At 37.9% G+C, this 24,077-nt stretch overlaps 1 protein-coding gene across 1 annotated transcript in view; it reads left to right on the forward strand.

Moving 5' to 3' along the window:
* LOC126457585 (TATA-binding protein-associated factor 172) overlaps nt 1-24,077 on the forward strand; it is a 291,210-nt gene that overhangs the window by 211,670 nt on the left and 55,463 nt on the right. The window contains exons 30-32 of the mRNA XM_050094016.1: nt 5,502-5,642; nt 7,879-8,027; nt 18,542-18,676. Of these exons, the coding sequence (XP_049949973.1) occupies nt 5,502-5,642; nt 7,879-8,027; nt 18,542-18,676 (425 nt within the window). The remainder of the gene's footprint in view (nt 1-5,501; nt 5,643-7,878; nt 8,028-18,541; nt 18,677-24,077) is intronic.

Here is a 24,077-nt window from a genome sequence, read left to right on the forward strand (position 1 = left end):
TCTTGTAATTGTTTCAAGTCACCGGCTACTTTGTCTCTTTCAGCAATTGGAATGGGGTGGGCTCAGAAAAACTTAGGCTGTACATTGTCTTTCAATGTAACATGTGCTACAAACATACTAGCTTTTCCAATTCCTTCTGAAAATAGTTCAGGAAATTCTTTAAGCTAGCTAGCAACACTGTCTTCTGGTGCAAAAGCTGATATGGAAAGTACATTTTGGTGGATGCTAAGTCCAAACAAGTCAAAGGTATCTAAATCGAAAATGTTCTCACTGTCTCTTGATTTCAACACAGTAAAATTCACTGTCCTCGTGCGAGATTTGTAAGTTGGCAGGCAAGCTACTCTGTCCAAGCACTGTAATTTCCTGTTCATTGTAAGCAGTGAGGTGCTTGCTAGATTTAGGAAGGCGTAATAAGCCTAACTATTCGTACGTGGCACAATTAAGCAAAGTTACTGAGGCGCCTGTGTCTAAGTAAATGTTCACATGACGGCCAGCGATTCGAAATAAGACAAATAGTTTGTTACAACATCGTTGTACAACCTTAATCTTACATTTGTCAGAATCTGTTGTAGGTTTGGAAAACACAGTGTGTACTGCATTTGCGTGAGCCTGTTTTTTCTGAGAGCAAGCAAAATTGGCAGTTTGTGCCATTTGCAAACAAGCTGCTTGGACATGGCCCCCTTCTTTTCCACACATGTAACACATTGCTATATATGAAGGGCAATCCTGTCTTTATGGTGATCAAAACATCTAGGGCAAGATGTCACAAAGTTCACAGGTCTGTTTACCTGTCTACATGACTGTCCGCACGGCTGTGTACCACTCATTGTTGTGGCTGCTTGGGGCAGTCACGAACAAGGGGCGACTCAACCCGATCAGTCGGGGCCTGGTCAAACTTATCAGCCGTTATGGCACCCGAATCATAATGCTCTAAGATTTGCAATACTTGGGGAAGTGATGGATCAGAGTATTTTAAGATCTGTTCCCGTATTCTACTATATGGGACATTGAATGTTGTAGCATCTCTTATCATTAAATCACTGTAAAAGTTGTCACAACTACACTTAAATTTATACTTCCTAGTCATGCCCGTTAGATCTGTGTACCACTGATGGTACGTCTGTTCCGGCTTTATCTGTAAGCAAAAGAACTGATATCCGACTGCAGATACATGGACTTGCTGGTCATAGTACTTGATTAATGCAGTGATTACTTGGTCATAACCGAGTTTGTCGGGAGATGCATTTGGGAATAGTTTTTGTATTAACCTGAACACTGGGGATCCCGCAGTCGAAATAAAGTATTGCAGCTTTACAGTATCTTGAACTCGATGAACATCACAATGTGCTGGGAACTGTTCAGGTATTCGAACCATTCCTCTTCTGTGCCATTAAATTCCTGGAACGTGGGTACACTGGTCGGCGGCAGTTGTTGGACTTGTCGGTTTGTCTGTTGGGTGGCCGACGCATCTTGTGCAGCCAGTAGTTGTCCTTTCATTAATAGGGCAGCAATTTGTTTGTTCTGAAACTGAAAAGCTTGTGTTAGATCCATCACATTGTTAGCCATGGTTTACACAAATACTTTGTAGCAAAAAGCAAGCAAAGCCTCTGAAAATATAAATTTGGTTAGTTCTGTGGCTCCCCTGCTGTAATACTTGCAAGAACACAACAACACATTAGCAAATAGAAATGAGCACCCCTGCAAGCGAAAACACAAGGGAAGCAAGCAAAATCTGCACTCAGTTATACTTGTCACCAGTTTTTGTGTCGTCTCATTGTCACTTTAGGCTTGTACCATGGGAAGCAAGGAGGAGGATGTTGTTTGGTGACCAGTATCCTCTTCCTGTAACACAACAGCACGCATGTATTAACAGGGTTCTTTATTCATAAGAATAAGAAATTACTTATCTTCAAGCTAATTGTTTTGGTACAAGCTTTTCCATAATAGTCCACTTAAGCCTCACTGCTGGTGAAGTACATGTCCCACTATGCACTCTACTCTGGTCGCTATGTGCTGCCTGAGACTGAGACTCTGATTGCGACTGCTACTGTCAGCAACTGCAAGCAACTGGACTGTGACTTAGTGACTCACTGGATGACTGACTGGGCCCTCCAGTCTGTGAGAGCAATATAAATACTGGCGGCCGAGAGGGCATTGGCGGCGCGTTTCTAGCCTTTTTCCTGACAGGCTCACTTCCGCTGGTGTCTACTGTCGATCTCCTCTTTGGCAGTTGAAGTGCTGGTGACAGCTTCCACCAGCACATTATTTATTTCACAAACTGGTTTTCAGCCATTACACCATTGTCAGGTACAAAGATAAGTGTATTCTGCAGTGAAGTTTTGTTGGATCAAAAATTTTAAACTAGTGAATCCAAAGTGTGTCTCCCTTCCCAGAGATGAAAGATGTTAATGTTAGATTCACAAATAAAACAAAAGTGATTATTTCAGTGTAAATGTGATGTAAGATTATTTACCTAAAATAAAATGATACATTAGTTACTGAACTATATACAAATTACAATTGGTCTTCATGGGAGAAAAATCAGTGAACAATAAACTTTGATGACATGTTTCAAAGATGTAGCTAAACAAAATAGTCTTGTCTTTAATTGGTCCTATATTACAAACAGGTAAGATGTACCAGTGATATCAAAGCAAGTAAATGGAGCAGCTGTGATTATACAAAGTAAAACTTTTTAATACAACAAGAGAAATTATAGTAACTGAAATAAAGAAAAATGTGGCATGGTAGTAAGAGAGGTAATTTACAAATGGCCTGCATGGGATTGTGAGCAGTAACTGTAGTTAGAGGTGGTGAGTAAGGGAACTGTTTCTGGCCATTCAGTACTAAACTTGGGCTGATGAACATATGTTTATTAATTTCCATTATTTTGAGATAGTTCATCCTCCTTCCTTTATGGATGTGATGTAAAACTTCATGTTTCACCTTGTAACAATGGCCTTCTTAAAGCAGGTGGTCAGCAAAAGTAGAGTCTCCTTTTCTAAGTTTCCATCTTCTGTGGTGTCCCTTCAAGTAGATACATATTACACTGCTGGACTGACATATATAGAATCTGCCACAATTACAAGTAATTTTATATTCCATTCTTCTTGAGAGCTGGAGTACTGTTGGACAAACAGTGACCAACAGTGTTCTGCACATAAAATGGTGTTTTTATGTTCCTGGATTTAAACTTTCTGGTTACATCCCATAACTAGACTTTCCAATTGTTTGTACATCCTGTCTTTTCAATGGAAATAATTCTGCATTAGGCAGGTTATGTAGCTAACCTTACGTCATCTGTAATAACCGGTTACCTCTGATTTAACTAGTAAGTCTGTGAGAAGGTTTAGTGAATAAGTTGCTAACATCATCTAATATTAATCCCATGTGTGAAGATAACCTCCAAATGGAATTAAATACAATCAGACAAATAGCATCAAATAATAGCTACCCCCGTACCTAGATGGGTTCCATATTGCACAAAAAACAGAAACAACAGGTGTATTCTCTTCTTTACCATGTTCTTGACCCACCACCCAAGAACAGAATAAATGGTGCACAATTTCACGTCTAGGAAAAATCTCACTGGATGTAGCCAGAAAGTTGGACACTTTTCATCCAGTGGTAAAGACAGCACTCCAGCTCTCAAGAAGAGTGGAAATTATAATTACTTGTAATAGTGACAGATTCTATATAGGTCAGTCTAGTGGGGTAATATGTACCTACTTGAAGGAACACCACAGAAGTTAGAAACTTAGAAAAGGGACTGATGACCATAGATGTTAAGTCCCATAGTGCTCAGAGCCAAACTTATGACAGCCAACTTAGAAAAGGGGACTCTACTTTTGCTGACTACTTGCTTAAAGAAGGCCATAGTTACAAGATCAAACATGAAGTATTACATCACATGCATAAAAGAAGGTAGATGAACAATCTTGAATAATGGAATTCAATAAAAATATGTCCATCAGCCCAAGCTTAATAAGTTTGTTCCCTTACTCACCACTTCTAAATGCAGATACTACTCTTACTCACATGCCACATCTTCCTTTATTTCAATTACTATAATTTCCCTTGCTGGTCTAAAAAAATTTACTTTGTATGATAACAGTTGCTTCGCTTACATGTATATCTTATCTGTTTCTAATTTAGGAACTATTAAAGGTAGATTTTTTGTTCAGCCACACATTTGGAACTTGTTACTAAAGTTTATTGTTCAATTTATTTTTTTCTATGAATGACTGAATACTGCAGTTTGTTAATGTGGCACATTTTTTATCATAGTTAAATAATCTTAAATCACATTTATACTGAAATAATCCCTCTTTTTTTATTCCTTATATGTATGTACGTATGTATGTATTTATTTATTGAACCGGGGACCTAGAAAGGACGGAGAGGCTTTGTCCCTACTGTAGCCTTCAGTGGTACACAACCCCACAACAGGCTACAGCACTCCACTCACCCCACCACCACCCCACACCGAACCCAGGGTTATTGTGTGGTTCAGCCGCCAGTGGAATTTCCTGGGAACATCTCATTCCAGACAAGTGTAACCCCAATGTTTGCGTGGTAGAGTAATTATGGTGTACGCGTAAGTGGAGACAGTGTTTGCGCAGCAATCGCCAACATAGTGTAACTGAAGCAAAATAAGGAGAATCAGCGTGCATTCACCAAGGCAGATGGAAAACCGCCTTAAAAACCATCCACAGGCTTACCAGCACACTAATCCGCCGGGAGGATTCATGCCGGGGACTGGCACGCCTTCCCGCTCGGGAAGCAGTATGTTACCGGGTGGGCTGTTTTATTCCTTACTCTTACTTTAACATCTTTCATCTCTGGAAATGGAAATACTCTGTAGATGCCTTAATTTTAAATCATTGGTCCAACAAAATTTCACTGCAGAACATACTTATCATTGTACCTGATGATGTTGTAACAGCCGAGAACCTGTTTGTGAAATAAATAATAAATATTTTAGACTATTACACCACTGTTGTGTGCATGTTTTCATTCACAATGTATAAAATGTTCTACTGAGAACCAATGAACAGTCAATCAGTGAAATTCCTTTTGTATTTCTTTGTTTATAGCTTTAACCATCCACAGGGAAACATTGCCATCTGTAATCCCTGTTATCGTCACTAATATGTTAGTAAGGAACCTCAGTCAGTCTTCTCAGAGTTATGTTTTGTAAATTCACCACGTTTAGCAGAAATTCTTCTTAATCAGTAATTTAATTGCTATCTTGATTCAGTGTAGCACACTTTATTATAATGAATTAGTACATAAAAAATGTTTTGTATAAGAGAACCTATGACTTTACAGTTGAAATTCATAAATGCTAGAGAAATTTAATCATCCATGATTGCTAATGCCCTGATTAGCCATTTGCTTGTTATTCAGTTGTGACAAGTTCGTCATTTTCCCTTAATTTTCGTTAACTTGTATACAGTGACTTTTTGTATGGGAAATTAATTCTCTGATATTATTTTTAGGATTATTACTGCGATCTCAGTCCCTTGCAGCAAGAACTCTATGAAGATTTTGCTCGATCAAAAGCTTTACAATCTCTCCAGGATACATTGTCCCAGGGACAATCTGCAGCCTCAGTGCAAGGAAACACCCACATCTTTCAGGTACTTGTCATTTTCTTTATTTTATTTTTGTACTGTAAATTGAGTAAGTGCTGTATCATGACTTACGCTGCTATACAAGTGACCACACATAATAGCAGTTCATTGATTTAGATGATGATTTTGAACCAGAATATACCTGGTGTTGTAAGTAGTGAGTCATCTAATGGTTAACCTGATTATCATTTTGGCAGAAAGTAATCTGATGATGGAAACATCATTGATTAGTGTGCACCAGTTTCATAATGTGTCTTTACTCTCTCATTTTATAAAAGCCAACTTTTCATGCTGGAACAAAGTACTTTGACCACATGTTGAATGAGCAGTGCAAACATTCCAAATCTGCTTTGAATGTAATTTCATTGTAGGCATCCCCCCCCCCCCCCCCCTTCCTTTGTAGCAGTTGTATAATAAAGACCATTTGTGGTAACAAGACCTGATATAACAGCTGCCAGAAAGGATAATTTGGAGCAAGGATCTGGAATACCAACTGAAATTATAGGATTGAGTTTATGACACATCCTGCAGTAAATTTTAACTTGAGTTACTGATGATAAAATGATATATGGAATGAAATCAGATTGGTTGATTATGGAAGTATGTTAAATAAAATAGTATAAAAGTGACATGACCTCTGATTGGCAATTAAGGAAAAGGAAGAAGAAATTTACTCCTACTGTTATGGTATATGATTTAAAGATGCTACATGAGTTTCACCGTGTAGAAGACTGCAATTTTTATGTAGTATTCCTTGTAAATGGGACCAGGAGAAGCATAATGCCTAGCATTTGGGAAGCATTTCTTAAGCTTCATTTCCCTGTGTGCAGTGCAAACTACAATAGGCAGAAATGGTTTTGACAGAGTATGACTTTATGACTGCAGGTTTATAAACAGGGAGCCCACCACTGTAATAATGCAGCCAGAAAACATAAGTGGCATTTAGATCTTGATAGCTTCTCTTTATCACATAGTTTGAATGTGTGTGCACACACTGTGCAGAATGATAAGAAAAGTAATATTCACTTAGTGTAAAGACATATCAGTGAAAACATGAACAAATTCTAGACACCTTTTTATGTTCAAAAACTCTTTTGTTCACTTGTGAAGGTACAAATGGAAAAGAACTATGTCGAAAACTACTTCACACTTGTTTTTAATTTCTGCTCATATTGATTGTTGGGTGGGGGAAAAAAAAGAAAAAAAAGTTGGAAAAACTTATTGCAAAGAGACACGATATTGCAGTGAGCAATGTAGTTTTGCTTAATGGAACTGTCTCATGACCAACCCGAAGAAACAAAAATTCTGTGTCACAACTGTTGTGAATCAAATCACGAATATATTGAATTGCCATCCTTGGAATAATACATTTTCTGAGAATTTTTCCTAGTGTATGATTTTTTTCAAAATTAGTGCCTTGAATTATGTGATTATTGTTGACATTTGTTTATGGCACCATAATTCTTTCAGCAGAAGGTAATAATTGGAAGAAAATGATACTAAAACAGTGGATGATTTGTTGAGATTAGTTAACAAATAAAAATTAGCAGTTAACAGAATGTTGATAAATTGACTGTTTGTAGTATAACACTTGGAAAATGTCCTGATACTGAATGTGTTTCACCAGTGTTAATATTCTTGTTATAAATCTTTTGCTATTTTTAAAATGTCAGTAAATTTACTAAATTCTCCTACGTGACTATTGTTATGCTTAAAATGTTAACTGGTAACTGTACACTCTAGAGATTGTGTATATGGATGAAAACTGGAAATGATTTGTTGAATATTCTGTCCAGGATGTACTTTACTTTTATAGCCTTTGTAGCTGCAGTAATTTAGTAGGATAGTTTTGTAATGTTATATCACCAACCTAATCAGTGGGAAATAGCATTGTTATACAACAAGAAGTGAAATGTTTTAGTAGATTGTCGATTTGCATACCATGTGATTATAAACAAAGCAGAGCAATGGAGGAAGAGTGCCATTTTATTTAGCTATTCTTTATGGTAACACACTCCTATAATTTCTATAAAAGAGAATTGTTTCAAAAAATGTGTTAAAATAGTGTAAATTCAGGAGAAATGTTGTGTTGGTGCATATCGCAGAGAAAGGCATCAAAGATGTCTTTTTAATACCAAGGGAAAATATAAACTACTTTTACACAAAATATAGGGTGTCACATCATGATTGCATATATCCTTTCACTCATGATTTTATTTTGGTATAACATGTACAATTTCAGGCTCTTCGGTATCTGCAGAATGTTTGTAATCATCCCAAGCTGGTACTCACATCTCAGCATCCACAATTTGAGAAAATAAGCAGTCGTCTGAAACAGAACAACACAAATATGGCTGACATACAACATGCTTGTAAACTTCCTGCTCTAAAGTAAGTTGGTTGTTCTGATTTTGTTTAGTTTGAAATGTTTTTGTGTAACATACTTGTCAAAAAAATTATATAAAAGAAATTCTAATACTAGTTCCTTAAAATTTTGTGCTTTGGACATTGTCATTGAAATTTATTTATTTTATTTTTGTAAGCTGAGATTTTAAATCTTGCTCAGATGGTAGTTTTACCAAGTCCCCTAATGTGTGCAGAACAGTGAAATAACCATTCACTCAAGAGCTCACATAATGGCCATCATATGAGATAGAAACCAGGTATATTTATTTCTCAAGTCAGAAGCACGTATATAGAAAGCACGGACAGTACAGCATAATATATTAATGAAGTAATACTTTATTACAAAAATATATAAACTGACTTGGAATCATATTTTTCCTGAACTGTGTTTCACCACAGTAAGTGCATTGGCCATTTTGTTGGCATATATGTAGGTGCTCATTTTCAGCATACTGTCTGTTTAACACAGTGGTTGCACATTGAATCTGTGTAATTTCATCTTTGCAAGATGAATGTGCACTGTGTGACACAACATTGTAGAGCATTAAGTTACTTTCAAGCAGCCTGGTCTTATTTGTGGGCTAGTGGTAGTCTTTCCTCTGGTACTGGGCAGTCTTTAGAGTACTCACTCGTGACGTGCCAATCCTTTAATCTTGCTCACTTAACTGATCGTATTAACACCTCAATTGCTCTCCTTGACTTCAGTTGTTGTTATGCTGGACAATGTCTGAATAGAGGATGAGCTGTAGATGATAGAGCTTAGGCCTTTTCATTACATGTGCGCGCACGCACTCTATTCTGGCAAGGCAGTACAGTTTCTTCGGACATGGGTTCAAGATAACCCCTAACATATTTCATTAAGTCCTACATGTATAATTGAAGAGTGTCAGTCTGATACATGATGCAAGTATATTCTGCCTTGAGGTAGCATAGTGCTAATTCAGAAGTTTTTACTGTGTATATTTGCATTCCTAAAATTGTTGCTGTAGTATTCTATACTATCTTGCTTTTTACATCCACTTTCTGTTTGGTTTTGACACAAAGTTTTATTAAAGGTTAGCACTAGGTCCAAAGTGACACCAAGCCACGTGAGAGCTGTGCAGTGTCTCAGGTAATCTGCAAGCTCTTTGTCATCTTCTTGTTCTTGTGTCCTTGAAAGGTTTCAACTGTTGTTTTTTCCCCCCCTATAGCAGGCAAAACACGAATCTAGTGATTTTGGCAGTTCTCACTCAGTACTTCTGCGTCCTGTAATAAGAGTCATTTGATAAAATTAAATTTTGAGTTTCTTCAGGTAGAGACTGTATTTGTATTCTGTACAATTGGTACTAGCACATTGCATTTCCCTGGAGAAACACCCACTGTCCCCCCCCCCCCCTCCCCCCTCCATGTGCTCCTTTGTTGTAGAACCCTACAAGAGTCTTTTTGTCTTGAGAAGTTTCGTTAGTGGTCTCTCGATCGAAGCCCTGTGTGATGTCGTAGACCTATGTCAGTAGAATGCAATGATTCAGTGTAATATAAGCAGCTCAGATATCCTTTAGTCTTCCTTCACTGTAATCCATTTTCTACGTGATAAGTCATGTAGTGTCTTGAAGGTACAGCTCTTTTCTTTTTTGAAACCAACTTCTTGCTGGTGATAAGAAATGGATGGTTCTTCATCAGTATCTGTAGTTATAACCTGTACAAGAATTTTGAAAATACATGACACAACAGGGAAGTCAGGCTGTGTAGTTTTAGGTCCCTTATGTCTTGTCTGGCCTCGGAGTAGCTATGAGCTTGGATTTCTCATACATTTAGGATATTCTGGAAGTATCAACAGAGTTGTTCAGCTGGAGAAGCCAGCTCGTGACAACCAGTTCCATTCTTAGCTCATTATGGTTAGATGTTTTTCCCACCTTACACTTGCACAGGAATAACACAAATAATTAATTTCATGGGCACAGTGCTTAATCATTTCTTCTGTATTTTGATAGTTATAGTTACTTTACTTTTGACAAGAACTGATAAGCAGTCCACTTATTCTCAAAGTTAGACTATGAATTTGTTTGGGAAAAATCATGGCTGAGGTCTCACAACCTCCATGCTTGCTCACTACTCATAATCATGTCCAATTCTGTCATCAGTAGTACCCTTTTCTTCTTCACAGAGGAGGAGAAAGAACGAATACTTAGTGCAACCCAGAATATTCTTCAGAAATTTGTTCAACTGCACTGACCTCTTTTAATGAAGTAGCAAATGTCAACTAGTCTGCTGTCCTAAAATTGTATCTTCATGTGAAAAGAACCTCCTATGCCAGATAAAGCTGACAATCATCAGTCAGTACTGTTTGTTTGGAAAATGCATGCATTCCACTTTTGTGCAGTACTGTGCCAGTCAGAGACTCATAGACAGAATTTCTTGGGTAAATCCACATTACCACCACTTAGTATCATAGGAAGTAGGAAGCTCTGTAATCTGAATGAGAGGCAGTTCATTAACTATGATCTAATAGAATTCTCCTTTTTTGCCATCTTGAGCATAACCCTAAATGTGATTATGACTGTTGAAATCAGCTATCAAAATTAACAATTTCCTTTTTTGAAAGTTGTTGGATGGCATGAGGGAAAGCTCGTCATTTGATGATTTATGCTCGGAAGTTACTGGATGATGCAGAATTCTGTGAAGATAATCTCAGCATCATCTTAATTGATGATCCATGTGCATAGTTAATCACATTTGTTGCTTTTGCACAAATTAGGCGGGTTATTTTTGGCTGACAACAATCATTCCATGTATACTGAAATGACCATTAGGTTAGACTATGAAGAGTGCCTTTTGGCTAATCCTGATGAAAACTTGTAGAGTGGAAGGATTGGCTGGTGTTAACAGTGTCACCCGGAGACGTCCAAATATTGTAGTAACGTTGTACTTGTGTATTCTCCATGTCCCCAAAAATGTATTTAAAGTTGCAAACTTTTGGAGCCAGTGTCTCCTTCTTCTGGCAGAAGTGCTGAAAAGGAATGAAGACGGTTGAAGGAAAAGGACTAGTGAGGTTTAGGGAATGGGGAGAGTTCAGGTAAGTCACCCAGAACCCCAGAGCAGGGGAGACTAACTGGACGGGATGAGAAGGAAAGATTCACAGAACCCTGGGTCAGAGTAAGTCTCCCCTGACCCATGGTTCGGGATGACTTTTCCGAACTTCCCCATTCCCTAAGCCTCGCCAGTCCGTTTCCTTCACCCCTCTTCCTTCCCCTTCAAACCTTCTGTCAGAAGAAGGTGTCACTGGTTCCGAAAGCTTGTAAATTTAATTACCTTTATATTTGTGTTCTCCTGCCACCACTTGGTGACTAATTTTTTGGCCATCCAATTATGTTATATGTGAACGAGTGGATCACTTAGTAAAAAACATGATTTGCATCAAATTTAAAATTCAATTGAGAAAACTGTAATATACAAGTACACTCAGTGGTTAACCAGTACTTTCCTTGAGGTGGTGAAATTCCTAGTACAAGCCAGAAGAAATATTTAAAAGTTGAGAAACCCAACATCCCACATACATACGATCTTTCAACCCTTGAACACTATTTCTCCCAAGCCCATCAGAAAGTCTCTCTAAAACCTTGTTTGTTTTCCACTCTAGCCCTGAAATGAGAATATCTCTCGATATTCTTCCCACACTGTGCACTGTTATCTTCCTTGCCTTCCTAGTCTCCGTAACATACTTGTGAAATTGTGAGATTCTCAGATCATTGTTCACTACACTAAAGTCCTTACCCCTGCAATAATTCCCACTGTAAAACTTGTCACATGTACCAACCCACCACCACTTACTCCAGCCCCACCACTAATAAACTGTACAACGTAAAAGGCAGAGTAACATACAAAACCACATGTTGTTTACCATCTATCACGTGGGGTCCAAGTGCCTTACCTCTCCCTTCTGACATTCCCCAATGTATGTCTCTCTTCCCCTAACAAAAGAACATAAAGTTCTGAAAGCAAGGTATAATTTTTTCTACTGTTAACTATTTGTTTAGGCAAATACTTGAAAATATGATGTTACAAAGTCTGAAAGTGCTTTTTGGTGCAAATGAGACAAGTAATCATAAAGGATGATGGGTAACATTCTGAACTTGTGTGACATGTTATGTCCAGGAAGCTCTAATTACAGTAAAAGCTGCCCTTTTTGGGTATCATATCATCATATTATTACTACTAGTGATAGATCGCTGGAGCAGAAAGCTATTTGTGCCATATGTGTCTGAGACCTACTGTCACATATAATATTTGACTTAATTTTATTATTCTCCACTTTTGTTGTACATGTATTAATTACATAGGAACAAACTGGCTTTAGGCACATACTAAATTGTCAGAGAAATTTATCAGATTTCTTTTATAAAGTTAGAGCTCAGTCCTAACTTTTATAAAATATTTGTTGAAGAGCTTTGACAGTATAATATGGGTCTTAGACATGTTCATGTGCATGACAGTCAAACACTTGCGAGTGATGAGCAGAGCTGATATAGAACTAGCTAATGATTTTGAATTTTCACTTTGCTTGTGATTACTCAACTGTCTTAATATTTTTTGACTATGTTCTGACAAAATCTGTACTAACAGCTGTGAAGAGATAAGAAACTGATTCATTCAGTGTTAGTGTTGTGAAGAAATTAGTCTTCATCAGGACAGTGAGGAATACACAATTGAAATGAGTGTTGGACAAAAGGATTCTGTATAACCAAAATTGTACTTTGCCACCCTAGAGAAACTTCAAATCCTCAGACTGGAAAGATGTATCCAGAATGCATGTTAATGGCACAAAGACAGTTTTTATTTACTGATTCCTTCTATTTGTACTTCCTGATTTCTTCCAAGTTGCTCACTTCCTGCAAAGATCTTAACAGTGTGTTAGCACAGACATCCCTACAATTAGCTGATAACACCCTGTTGCCTTTTGCCAACAGATGGTAGAGCAGTACACTTTTACCTGCAAAACTGCAACTGGCAAGTATGTTGTTGGTCTCCTGGCTTGAGATAACAATAGAGTTGGTGTAAAAGTGGGGCTGAAAACCCTACTTATAACTAAAACACTGAAGAGAATTCTCCCTCCCCCCCTCTCCCCGAAGATGACAAGACGACAAAGGATACAAATAGAAGAGTAAAAATGGCCTGGAGTGGTGTTGTTGTTGTTGTTGTTGTTGTTGTTGTTTTTTTTTTTTTTTTTTTTTTTTTTTTAACTAAATATGATCTTCAGAATAGAACCTTCCATGTGTCTGAAAAAGGTGTGTCTCGCCGTCTTTGACTTAGTATAGCGAGACATTGATTTGTAAATGCAAAAACAGCTTCAATAATTGAGTGTTCCATAATGAGCAATGGAGTGATGCATGTTGTGAATTGCTAGGAACGGCAGGAAAACAAACAGTTCAATCAGGTAACCCATTGGACTGCAAAAAGTAATTATGATCATAGTGAAAATGAAATGGAGGTTGGAGGGCGGGGGATGTTATTGAATTATTAATTGCTTAATACAACTTTGTGATTACCCTGCTTACCAAATACATACATTAACATCCCATGTACTTGTTGCCTACCCCTTTATCTACGAGGGGTGTTCAATAAGTAATACAACACTTTTTTTTTTCAGAAAGCAGGTTGGTTTTATTCAGAAGCCCAATACACCATATTATTTCCAACAATTTTGGCTACAAAACTATTTTTCATCATAATCTCCATTCAGTGCAACAGCCTTATGCCATCTTGAAGGAAGTGCCTGTTCAACATCAGAGCCATCTTGCTGCATCAGTAACCTCCCCATCTTCCATGCACTGCTTGTTGCAGAGTCCATCCTTCAGTGGGCCAGACAGATGGAAGTTGAAAGGTGCAAGATCTGGGATGTAGGGTGAATGAGGGAGAACAGTTCAGTGTAGTTTTGTGATCTCCTCTCTGGTGCACAGACTTGTGTGGGGTCTTCCATTGTTTTGGAGAAGGAGAAGTTCTTTTGAATTTGTTGTGGCAAACACACTGAAGTTGTTTCTGCACTTTTCCTGAGGGTAGCACAATACGCTTCAGAGTTGATTGTTGCACCATGATGGAGGACATCAAACAGAATAACCCCTTCAGACTTCCAGAAGACCATCACCTTGTCTTAACTGAGTGAGGATGTACCTTTGAACTTTTTCTTCGGAAGAGGAGTGGTGTGGTACCAGTCTGTGGATTGCCATTCTGTTTTCAGTTGAAGTGATAAACCCATGTTTTATCACCTGTGACAATGTTGTCTGACAAAAAATTGTCACAATCAGTCTCACGCAAGCATTTCCACGCAGATGGTCCTTCATTGCTCTCTATGGTGTTCTGTTAGGCAGCAAGGAAAGCAGCAGGCACTCATCTTTTAGTACCTCAACTGGTGGATGAATGTGTCAGCACTACCAACAGAGATGTCAGTTGAGCAGTGAGGTGTTTGATTGTTGTTGTAACTGCGACTGGGACAGTCACGGGGTTGAAAAGACAGAGAGCGCAGCGGGACCCACGGAGAGGCCCACTAATAACAACACATTGGGAGAGGACAGTCATGACCAACGAAGGACAGAATGAACAACAACAAGACCGAACAATGGAGTCACAAGGCAAACTAACAAACACGTCCACTCGTACACAGAACAAGTAAGTAAGCGGTCTAACGCGAGGTGATGTGTCAACAGACGTACGCGAGATTAGATTAGCTGGCTGAGCGAGAGGTAGGTGCTTAAGTATGCTGTTGGGGGTGCTGCTATTGGCCACTGGAACCACGTGTTCTACTGTGGTGCCCTCTAAAAGCAGGAGGCACGCGCCGCCACGTCTTATGGGTCGATGGTGGAGAGACCTCTAGGAGTCTTCGACATCCATGACGTCTGGTGCGGATTCAAATTCTGCGGCGCGCGGTACCAGAATTGTGATCTGTCGAACTTGAATGAATGTGTCTGCACGCTCCAACACTGCAAGAGTCACAGTTGTGTGCAACCGGCTTACGGCATATCAGACAGGTTTGCACAACATTGTTTCAATGATGACAGACATCTCGTCCAATGACTCACTGTGCTTTTGTTCAGTGCAGGGTCCCTGTAGATAATCTGCAGGTGCCTGTGACTCTCTGTGATGCTATGGTTTTCTGCCAAAAAAATTCAACCACAGCTCTCTGCTTGGAACGCCACTTCCGTTACAGGCTACATTTTGATTGCATATAACACTGTCACCTATCAGAACCTCTTGAAACTATAGAGGCTGAAAAGGAAATATTCCACAATGTCCCACATAAATTCCTCATTTATCTCAAGTGTAATTGGCAGAGGAAAAAAAAGTGTTGCATTACTTATTGAATGCCTCTTGTACTAGGTTTGTGCACCATGTGTTTGCTTAAAACTAATGTAAATGATATATTCCCATAAAGAACTGTTATTGCAGTTGTTCTGTCTTTTTGTTAATAGGATATTAAAGTATTATATCTATTGAGCTAAATTCTTCATATGCCATAAGTAAGGCCTGGATTAATATCAAATACATATTTTCCTTTCAGTAGTTTTCATTCTTTTTGTAGTTTTCTACATAAAACATAACATTTGGAGTCTGAAAATGTAACTTTCACTTTCCAAATTTCAATGTTTATTATATTTTTTCCCATATTTCAAAGTTTAGTCCAGATTTTTATATCAAAATTGCATAAATCCATATTTTCAATACATGTTGTATAAAACTGATCTTTTTCAAGTGTAACAGCATTAAAAAATTCATTAAACAGCACTTCAAAGTGTGATTCCTGGCCTCAGAATGGACAAGCTGAAAACACAGATAGCACCATCTGAAGCAGCCTAGTCTTTCATATGGCCTGCAAGCCTCTTAGTGTTGCTTCCCAGGGATTATGGGAAGAAGGAAAGAAGCAAAATCTCTGCCAGGGAGTGGAGTATTGAAATGATGTCTTCGGAATCGTGAGGAGGGGGGAGCAGTTTTTGACATGCGGTCCACTGCTGTCAGCATAATCCTTGCCTACCAGTTATCTCCTGTAGTGAAAACGTCTTTCCAAAGTTACAAGCGTTCATGAAAGCACATTCATGAACGTGCTATTATCAAATGTGGTACTTGTTTGTAGTGATAAACATGATATTAAATTAAGGCAGCTAAAATGCAATTTCTTTTGATGGCAAAGGCTGTCGGTACCTTCGACGTTCATGAAAGCTACCCGTCGAAACTGAGATGCAAGGGCTCTCTAAGAAGTTTACAGACAGTACCTCATTATGCCACCTTCATCGTAGATATGTTACATGATGTCTGTTCCTCCACATTTTCTTTTTCGTCATTGAGTTGTGTTTCGCGTGGAAGGCAAGACAATTAGTCCTTACAGTCAAGTAAGCTGATTCATGCCAATGATGAGAACAATAAAACTGCAGCATTAAACGTTTCCTCATTGTTATACTCGAGTGTTTTGTTCAGTGTACCTTATGGACACCTTCATAAGTAGTGCACTATCTGTATGTGTAACATCACACCTGTGTCATTCACTGTTGATAATTACGAGGTTTGCACTATATGTCATTGTGTTATTTACTCATCTGTGTTCTTTCAAGTATAAAAGTTGTGTTTCTCAGTGTGTGTGTGTGTGTGTGTGTGTGTGTGTGTGTGTGTGTGTGTGTGTGTGTGTGGTTTTTTATATATACATAAAAATGAAGAAGGATAAGCAGCTCTTGTGTTTCTAATTGCAAAAATATATTGAAGATTTCCCAAACCAATCTTTCCTTGAGTGCAGATGGTAAAGTACTGTTTTGTAGCACTTATGGAAAATTTGTGTTGACTGAGCAATGGTTTCTAATATCACAGTACATATCTACCACAAAACATAAGACAAATATTACAAGGAAGAATAAATTCGAACAACAATTTTTTTTTCTGCTGTAACAACCAGTGACTCCCAAAGTTCTACCGTGTTGAAAGATTTGTGTTAAGCCATGATTTGCACAGATATACCTTCATGGACATTAAATAACGCACTGTTTAAAGGCTTCCTGGAGACATATTCAGGCAAGCATGTTCCTGACAAATCTATACGTAGAAAAAATATGTCAGCAGCGTTTACGAGGATTATTTGGCGGCGATTCGAGATGTAATTCAGGATGGTCCTATATGGGTCGCCATCAGCGGGACTTCAGGATGGTCCTATATGGTTCGCCATCAACGGGACAATGGACACCCAATGGCAGTGCACTGGCAGTATGGTAATTGGAGGACTATTTGAAGATAAATTGACCAAATCCTTTCTGTTGGCTTGTGAAGAACTTCCTAAATGCAACCACCAAACATCAACAGATTTCTTTAATGATGCTGTGAGTGTTTTATGGCCTAATGGCATAAAATAGGGACAGGTGTTTCTTGTTAGTAACTGATGATGCTCCTTATATGGTAAAAGTTGCAGATGTCCTGAAATTTTTATATACTAAACTGATCCCAGTAACATGCTTGACACACAGAATAAATAGATTAGCTGAATGCATAAGGGTAAATTATACAGATGTTGAAGTTTAATATCAAACATTAAAAAGAATATTCTTGAAATCTCCCAGTACGATCACAAATTTTCAAGAGATGTATCCGGATATTATTTTGCCACTGGAACCAATACTGATACGTCAAGGTACATGGCTAGAAGTGGCTGAATATTGCATTAAGCATTTCAGTGACATTAAAACAACTATTTTTCAATTTGAAGAGGGGTCTGCTAGTATTTTGAGTGCAAAAAAACCTTTTGAAAATGATACTCTACAGAGTGATGTGGTGCACCAAAAGCAATTATTGTTTTTTAACACAGATTAAGGCACTTGGAAACCCTTCATCATCATTGAAAGACAATGTAAAGATTATCAAAGGCACAAAAATAAAAATTAGTGAAGCAGAAGAATCCATTGCTGAGATGCTAAAGCAAAAATTGAGTTATGTACTTCAGAAAAATAAAGGTTTTAATCTGCTGATAAAAATTTAACAGTGTGCTGTGCAGAAGAATAGATGATGTACTTGAGTCCCACACGCACTTCCAGAATTTTGCAAATTTAAGTTTGCGCCAATCGCATCCTGCGATATTGAGAGTTCTTTCAATCAGTACAAAGCAGTGTTCCGTTTAAACAGAAATAGTTTAAATTTTGAAAATTTAAAAAGCATGTTATTGTGTATTGTAACAATACAAATAATGCCAGTGAGACCGAAGAAGTATAAAATTGTTTGTTTTTGGAATAATAAAGTGTGGTTTATTTGAAAATAGAAGTTTTTCATCTCCATATTGTATATTCTTAGTCCCATATTCCATGCACATATTTTGTAATTTTTAATACATATTTATCCGAACCCTAGTCATAAGCTAAAATTTTATCTCTTATTGTTAAATTTACTACGTGCAATATAGTATAAAAGCAGACATAATGTGAAACAACAAATTGTTTACAACAATAAAGTATTGACTATCATATTTAAAGAAATGTGTGACAGTTAAAAAAACATGTTTGCAGGCAATTGTTGTTGGACTGTGGAATAGGATTGGCACCAGGTGGACCAGCCACAGATCTTGTGGTTAATCAACATCGTGCACTTATTTTCTGTCAGCTGAAAGCTATGCTGGATATCTTGGAAAATGACTTGTTTACGTAAGTTACAAAATAATGTTCTTTACCAAATTTATTTTTGTTGCCAGCTAAAGAGAAGAAAATATCTTATTAATTTTTGTTGCCAGAATGTCCGCTAAAGAAAAGAACAGTATTTTACTGTCACAGTACCAAGTAACTGACAACTGAATTAGAGATTAAGTTTCTCACTCTGAGATATGTCTCTCAGAGTGTGGACCAACCAAGAATGTGGGGCATTATTGTGGGATATACAAGTTTTGTTTGATCTCTCTCACCTGCCAACCCCTTTCCTTCTGTTGAATTTCATATGATTTCATGGTATACAGTTATAAAACCACCACAAGAATTGACAGAAACTCCCAACCATAGTCTAGTAACTCCTGAGTTTCCTCCTGTTTCTGTGACCATTAATCAATTATTTCATTTGTGCCACTTGTTTTGAATGACATACTTTCGTCCAGAGCTGTCTTAATACCAGCTATTGTAAGTGAGGTATCGACTTGAAAGGGGGAAACATAATACATTAAAAGTACAAACAATGAACTCATTTTATAACTTACACTTATGTTCTTCAGCTGTGTGACTCTGCGAATCCACACTGCTGCTACACATTTTCTAACACCAACTACCCACCTTCCATTTGGCCATCATCACACACAGCACAAGGTTTTCGGTATTCTCTCACTCTCTTCGTGCAAATTATTACTCCTAGAGAAAAAATTAATGTGGTCTTTTTTGTATGAAATTTAATGTAGTCCAATTTTGTACTGGGATACACTTTCACTAGAGGTCACTGTTTTAGAGTTTTTATATATATAAAGTGACCATCAAATGCATCCCCCACCCCATACTCATTTGCCACGAGTCAGGATTTTTAATATGTTGTTCATGCCACTCCCTCCAACCACTGTACAAAAATTTATGGCTACATGAATTATTCCCCCTATTCAACCTCTTTTGGTCTTCATTGGTTGGACCCTTGCACCACCGGCTTGGTCGTGCAGTTACAGCTTGAACAACTGATGGTTGTAAAAATTTTACCCCACAGTTCTGTGAATTTTAACAGCACAGAGTTATTGATTTGTTTGTCTGACCTTCCTGCAACAAAACTACTGTGTTTGTAAGGGTTAAGTTCAGATTGAATTGTACACGTAATTAGTTTTTGCGTAACATTTGCAAAAGTCATTTTTTCTCCCATTGTCCTCACAGGAAAGTTTAAATTGATAATGTAAATGAAATAGCTGACTAATCCAGTGACCTAATAGTCCAGTCGATTATGGGAAATAATTTGTGTAGTCACAAATGTTTGTACAGTGTTAATAAGGAGTGTCATGACTAACGTACTAAAAATTGTGGCTGGTAGGGCTGAATGACAGGAGGAATTGCATCGTGTACCTATGAGTTGCATTTGTATGTTGTCTATCTTCAAAGTAGGCTTTGTTGGCTGAAAGCTCACTTTCTGAGAGCCTTTTTTGTTTTGCCTATCTGCAGCTCAGCATCTCCCTGTACGGTGAGTAGCAACTATTGTTTTCTTAATACTGTTCTAATAGTGCTTTGTTGTAAGAAATTTCTTCATTGTATTCTCTTAAGAAATCCTCACAAATTCAAGCCACTATGCTAAAGCATCCTCCGGTACGTTCATTGCACAAATTACACAGAATCAATTCATTTGCTTCATTCAATCCTTTTGCTTTATTTAAACATGTATGCCATTCATTGTCATTTTAAGCAATATAGTAAGCATGATGTGCTTGAGTAAATGTGTTGTAATCAGTTCCATTATAAGTTCTGACATCTTCAAATGATTTAGGACCACAAACATGAAATGATACCAAATGTAAATGAAAAAGTTCTACAACCCTTTGAGACACTACATACTTGCATGTAATAATGTTATTGCCACATATAAGCTCATCTTCCTTTATTATTATTATTATTATTATTATTATTAAGGTGGACATTCACCTATGGATCAGTTTTATTTAATGCAAAGAATGTTGATAATTTTTTTCTCCATGTTTTCAACTGCATCTCATTCTTGTCTTATTCTGAAATAAACATATCGCGTCTGTGTTAAATGAATAACATAATAATGTGCAACTGAAAATGGATTGGAAAGTCACATTTGATCCGACACAATGGCCATTCACAAAACTGCTCGCTTCATCAATATGAACTACTTCATTCCCATGTTTTCCTTCATTGCCTACTTCTATAGTTGCACTTTTGTATCCTTTATAAATGTATTTATAAATGTATTTAACATTTTTAACTGTAATGCAAACTTCAACATTCACACTGCAATCAAATTTAGCTAGTAAATATAGTACAATGCAACGATTGTCAAGTGATTGTCCTCAAACATTAACACCAATACCATTATCATGCTATCCATACAATGGATCTCCATTAACTGATTCTCATGTGATTTTACAAAAATAAAATTTAAAGTTTCGCTGAGTGTGCCTAAATATTTAGAGGTTGAAAGGTGGAGGATTTTGAACTGAAACAGGAGTCATTGGATGTGACAGCTTACAGCAGAAATGTATAGCCAAGAAGGTGGGTAAGGGCGAAGTACTGATCAGTTTGAAATTTAATAAGCAACTGGTGAAAAGATGGGACTGAACTGACAGAGGAAATGTATAGTCAGGAAGGTGGGTAAGAACTAAGTATTCATCAGTTTGAAACTTAATAAGTGATGGTTGGAAAGATGGGACTGCAGCCTCAAGATACCAGAGTGGCTGCTATACCATATAGGCCACCCAGAACTAGTTTCCTCAAATTTCCACTGCTGACATCATAATCGACCTAGCAGTTGTCACATTTAGCTGCCTAGTATGTGAGTATTACTGCAAATGAACCATGTAAACATGAACCTCCCTAGAATGTGATTTTGCAGATTTTGTTACTTTCATGTGTCATTTCTACCATAGCACCTGATAAGTATGCAAGGTGGAAGTTGGTAATACTTCCATTTTCGATGTTAACATATTGGAGATTTTAATGGTGTTAGAGAAGGTATCATCAGAGGTATGAATACGAAAGCATCTACTTCCTTTTACCACTCGTAATGGTTACATACGCACAATTTTTGTACACATTAATGACAATGTACCTTTCGAATTATAGAAATTTCATTGGACTCCTTGTATAATTAATATTAACAATCGATGCTTCAATAATCAAATAAATTTAATCATTATAGGGAAAGGATTGGCTGTGTTAGTTGATGTTAATTCCAGGAGTGTGGCAGAATGTCGGAGAGCAAGTTCCTATCTCTTGTGTTTGAGGAAACTAGTTCTGGGTGGCCTATGTGGTATAGCAGCCACTCTGGTATCTTGAGGCTGCAGTCCCATCTTTCCAACCATCACTTATTAAGTTTCAAACTGATGAATACTTAGCTCTTACCCACCTTCTTGACTATACATTTCCTCTGTCAGTTCAGTCCCATCTTTTCACCAGTTGCTTATTAAATTTCAAACTGATCAGTACTTCACCCTTACCCACCTTCTTGGTTATACATTTCTGCTGTAAGCTGTCACATCCAGTGACTCCTTTTTCAGTCCAAAATCCTCCACCTTTCAACCTCTAAATATTTAGGCACACTCAGCGAAACTTTAAATTTTATTTTTGTGGGGTTCATGGCCTCAACATGTTTTGAGAATGAAGACATGGTCCAAGTAGGCTGTATTCTTTTTGTTATCTGTGCAGTCAGTTAGTTTCAACCTTGTGTCATTTTCAAGCATAAATTTTAAGCTTCCAGCTTCATTCTGCATTCAAATACATTGCTGGTAGATGTGGACACTTTTTGTGCCACATATGAGGTAAGATGTATTCCTGTCCACATGTACAAGCAATGTAAAATGATACTGGAAGCTTAAGTTACATGCTTGAAAATGACCCAAGGTTGAAACTGGCCGATCACACAGATAGTAATAAGAATACAGCCTATTCGGACCATGTTTCTCAGTACAATTCTCACTGAAGCCATCTGGAATCTTGAACAAACCAACCTCATACCTCCTGAGGAAGCTATAAACAACATTGTTTAACTTCGTTCCTTCCCAAAGAGTTTAACTAATATAAAGTTTTTGGGTTTTCAGCTGTTTCTTCTGCAATGATGATGGGAGTGACCCACATTGAAATGTCTTTCTATTTCAACAAACTCACCCAGTTAGAAATGCAGAACTTTGTTACCTCAGTAGTGATGGTACTCTCACCACTTCCTGCACCATCATTCAAATAATCCCCCAACAGCTCCCTTCTGAGCCAACAAACCCAGCTTTCACCATCTTTTTGAACCTTCCACGTCCAACACATCTCTAACCCAAGTCCAACCAGAGTTTAAATCACATACACCCAGCCACCATTCAGTCTTAAACCTCTCATCCAGATCTCTTCTATCCAGAGACATCCTGTCAGTTGAAAGGCCTGATCTTCGTTCACCGAGCAGGGTAGCTCAATGGTTACCACAAGGGACTCGCATTCGTGAAGACAGCTCTTCAAAACTTGCATCTGGCCATCCTGATATAGGTTTCCTGTGATTTTCGTAAATCACTTTAGCAAATGCTGGGATGGTTCCTTCGAAAGGGGACAGCCACTTTCCTTCCCCAATCTGAGCTTGTGCTCCATCTCTAATGACCTTGTTGTCAACAGGACATTAAACACCAATCTCCTACTCCTTCATTCCCCCACCTGTACTCAATAAATCTGCCATAGGTACGGATTTCCTCTGATCTGCTTATATCCTTAAACAGAAATAGAACTTCATCACCCAGTTCCAACCCACAGCCAACAGAATGAGCCGTGAACTCTGCTGATCACTTCTGAACTAAAAACTTCCAACAAAACCATTCTCTGAAGACATTCCAAGAACTCAACAATTCCTTTACCTCCTCTCAGTCAATGGAAAAGATCACCGAAATGTGAGATGTTTCTGCAGGTGAGTCCCAAGGTGTCCAATATCTAAAGACAGACTGTTCAGTCTCACTACACTACTGTGATACTAGAGTGTGGAGAGTATGTGACAGAATGGCTGTGCCAGCTTTCAGATATCTAAACATTCAATATTCTTCCTTTTGACTACATTTCTTCATGAGCTGCAGAAAATCCTAAAAACCATAAGCTTCTCACAAGATTTCAATATCACCTCCATAGAACTCCTTACATGTCTTGAAACTCATGTCCCTACCCACTACCTACATCCAAAAACATAGTGAATAGTGCAGCCACTTTTGAGTTTAGTAAAGCAATCCATCTGTAGTCTGGGAGATGAGTTTTTGGCACTGACAACTCAATAGCATCATTCCGTTGTGTAGTGACAACAAGAAGCCAGCTAGTAACATACTGTACTTGAGCAGGTAGTATGAGCCGTGTTGCCGCCCTGATATATGCACATATCTGAAATGTACCAGTAAGTGTC

This window comes from Schistocerca serialis, chromosome 2 (genome assembly GCF_023864345.2).
Source record: "Schistocerca serialis cubense isolate TAMUIC-IGC-003099 chromosome 2, iqSchSeri2.2, whole genome shotgun sequence".
In the NCBI taxonomy this organism is placed as follows: domain Eukaryota; kingdom Metazoa; phylum Arthropoda; class Insecta; order Orthoptera; family Acrididae; genus Schistocerca; species Schistocerca serialis.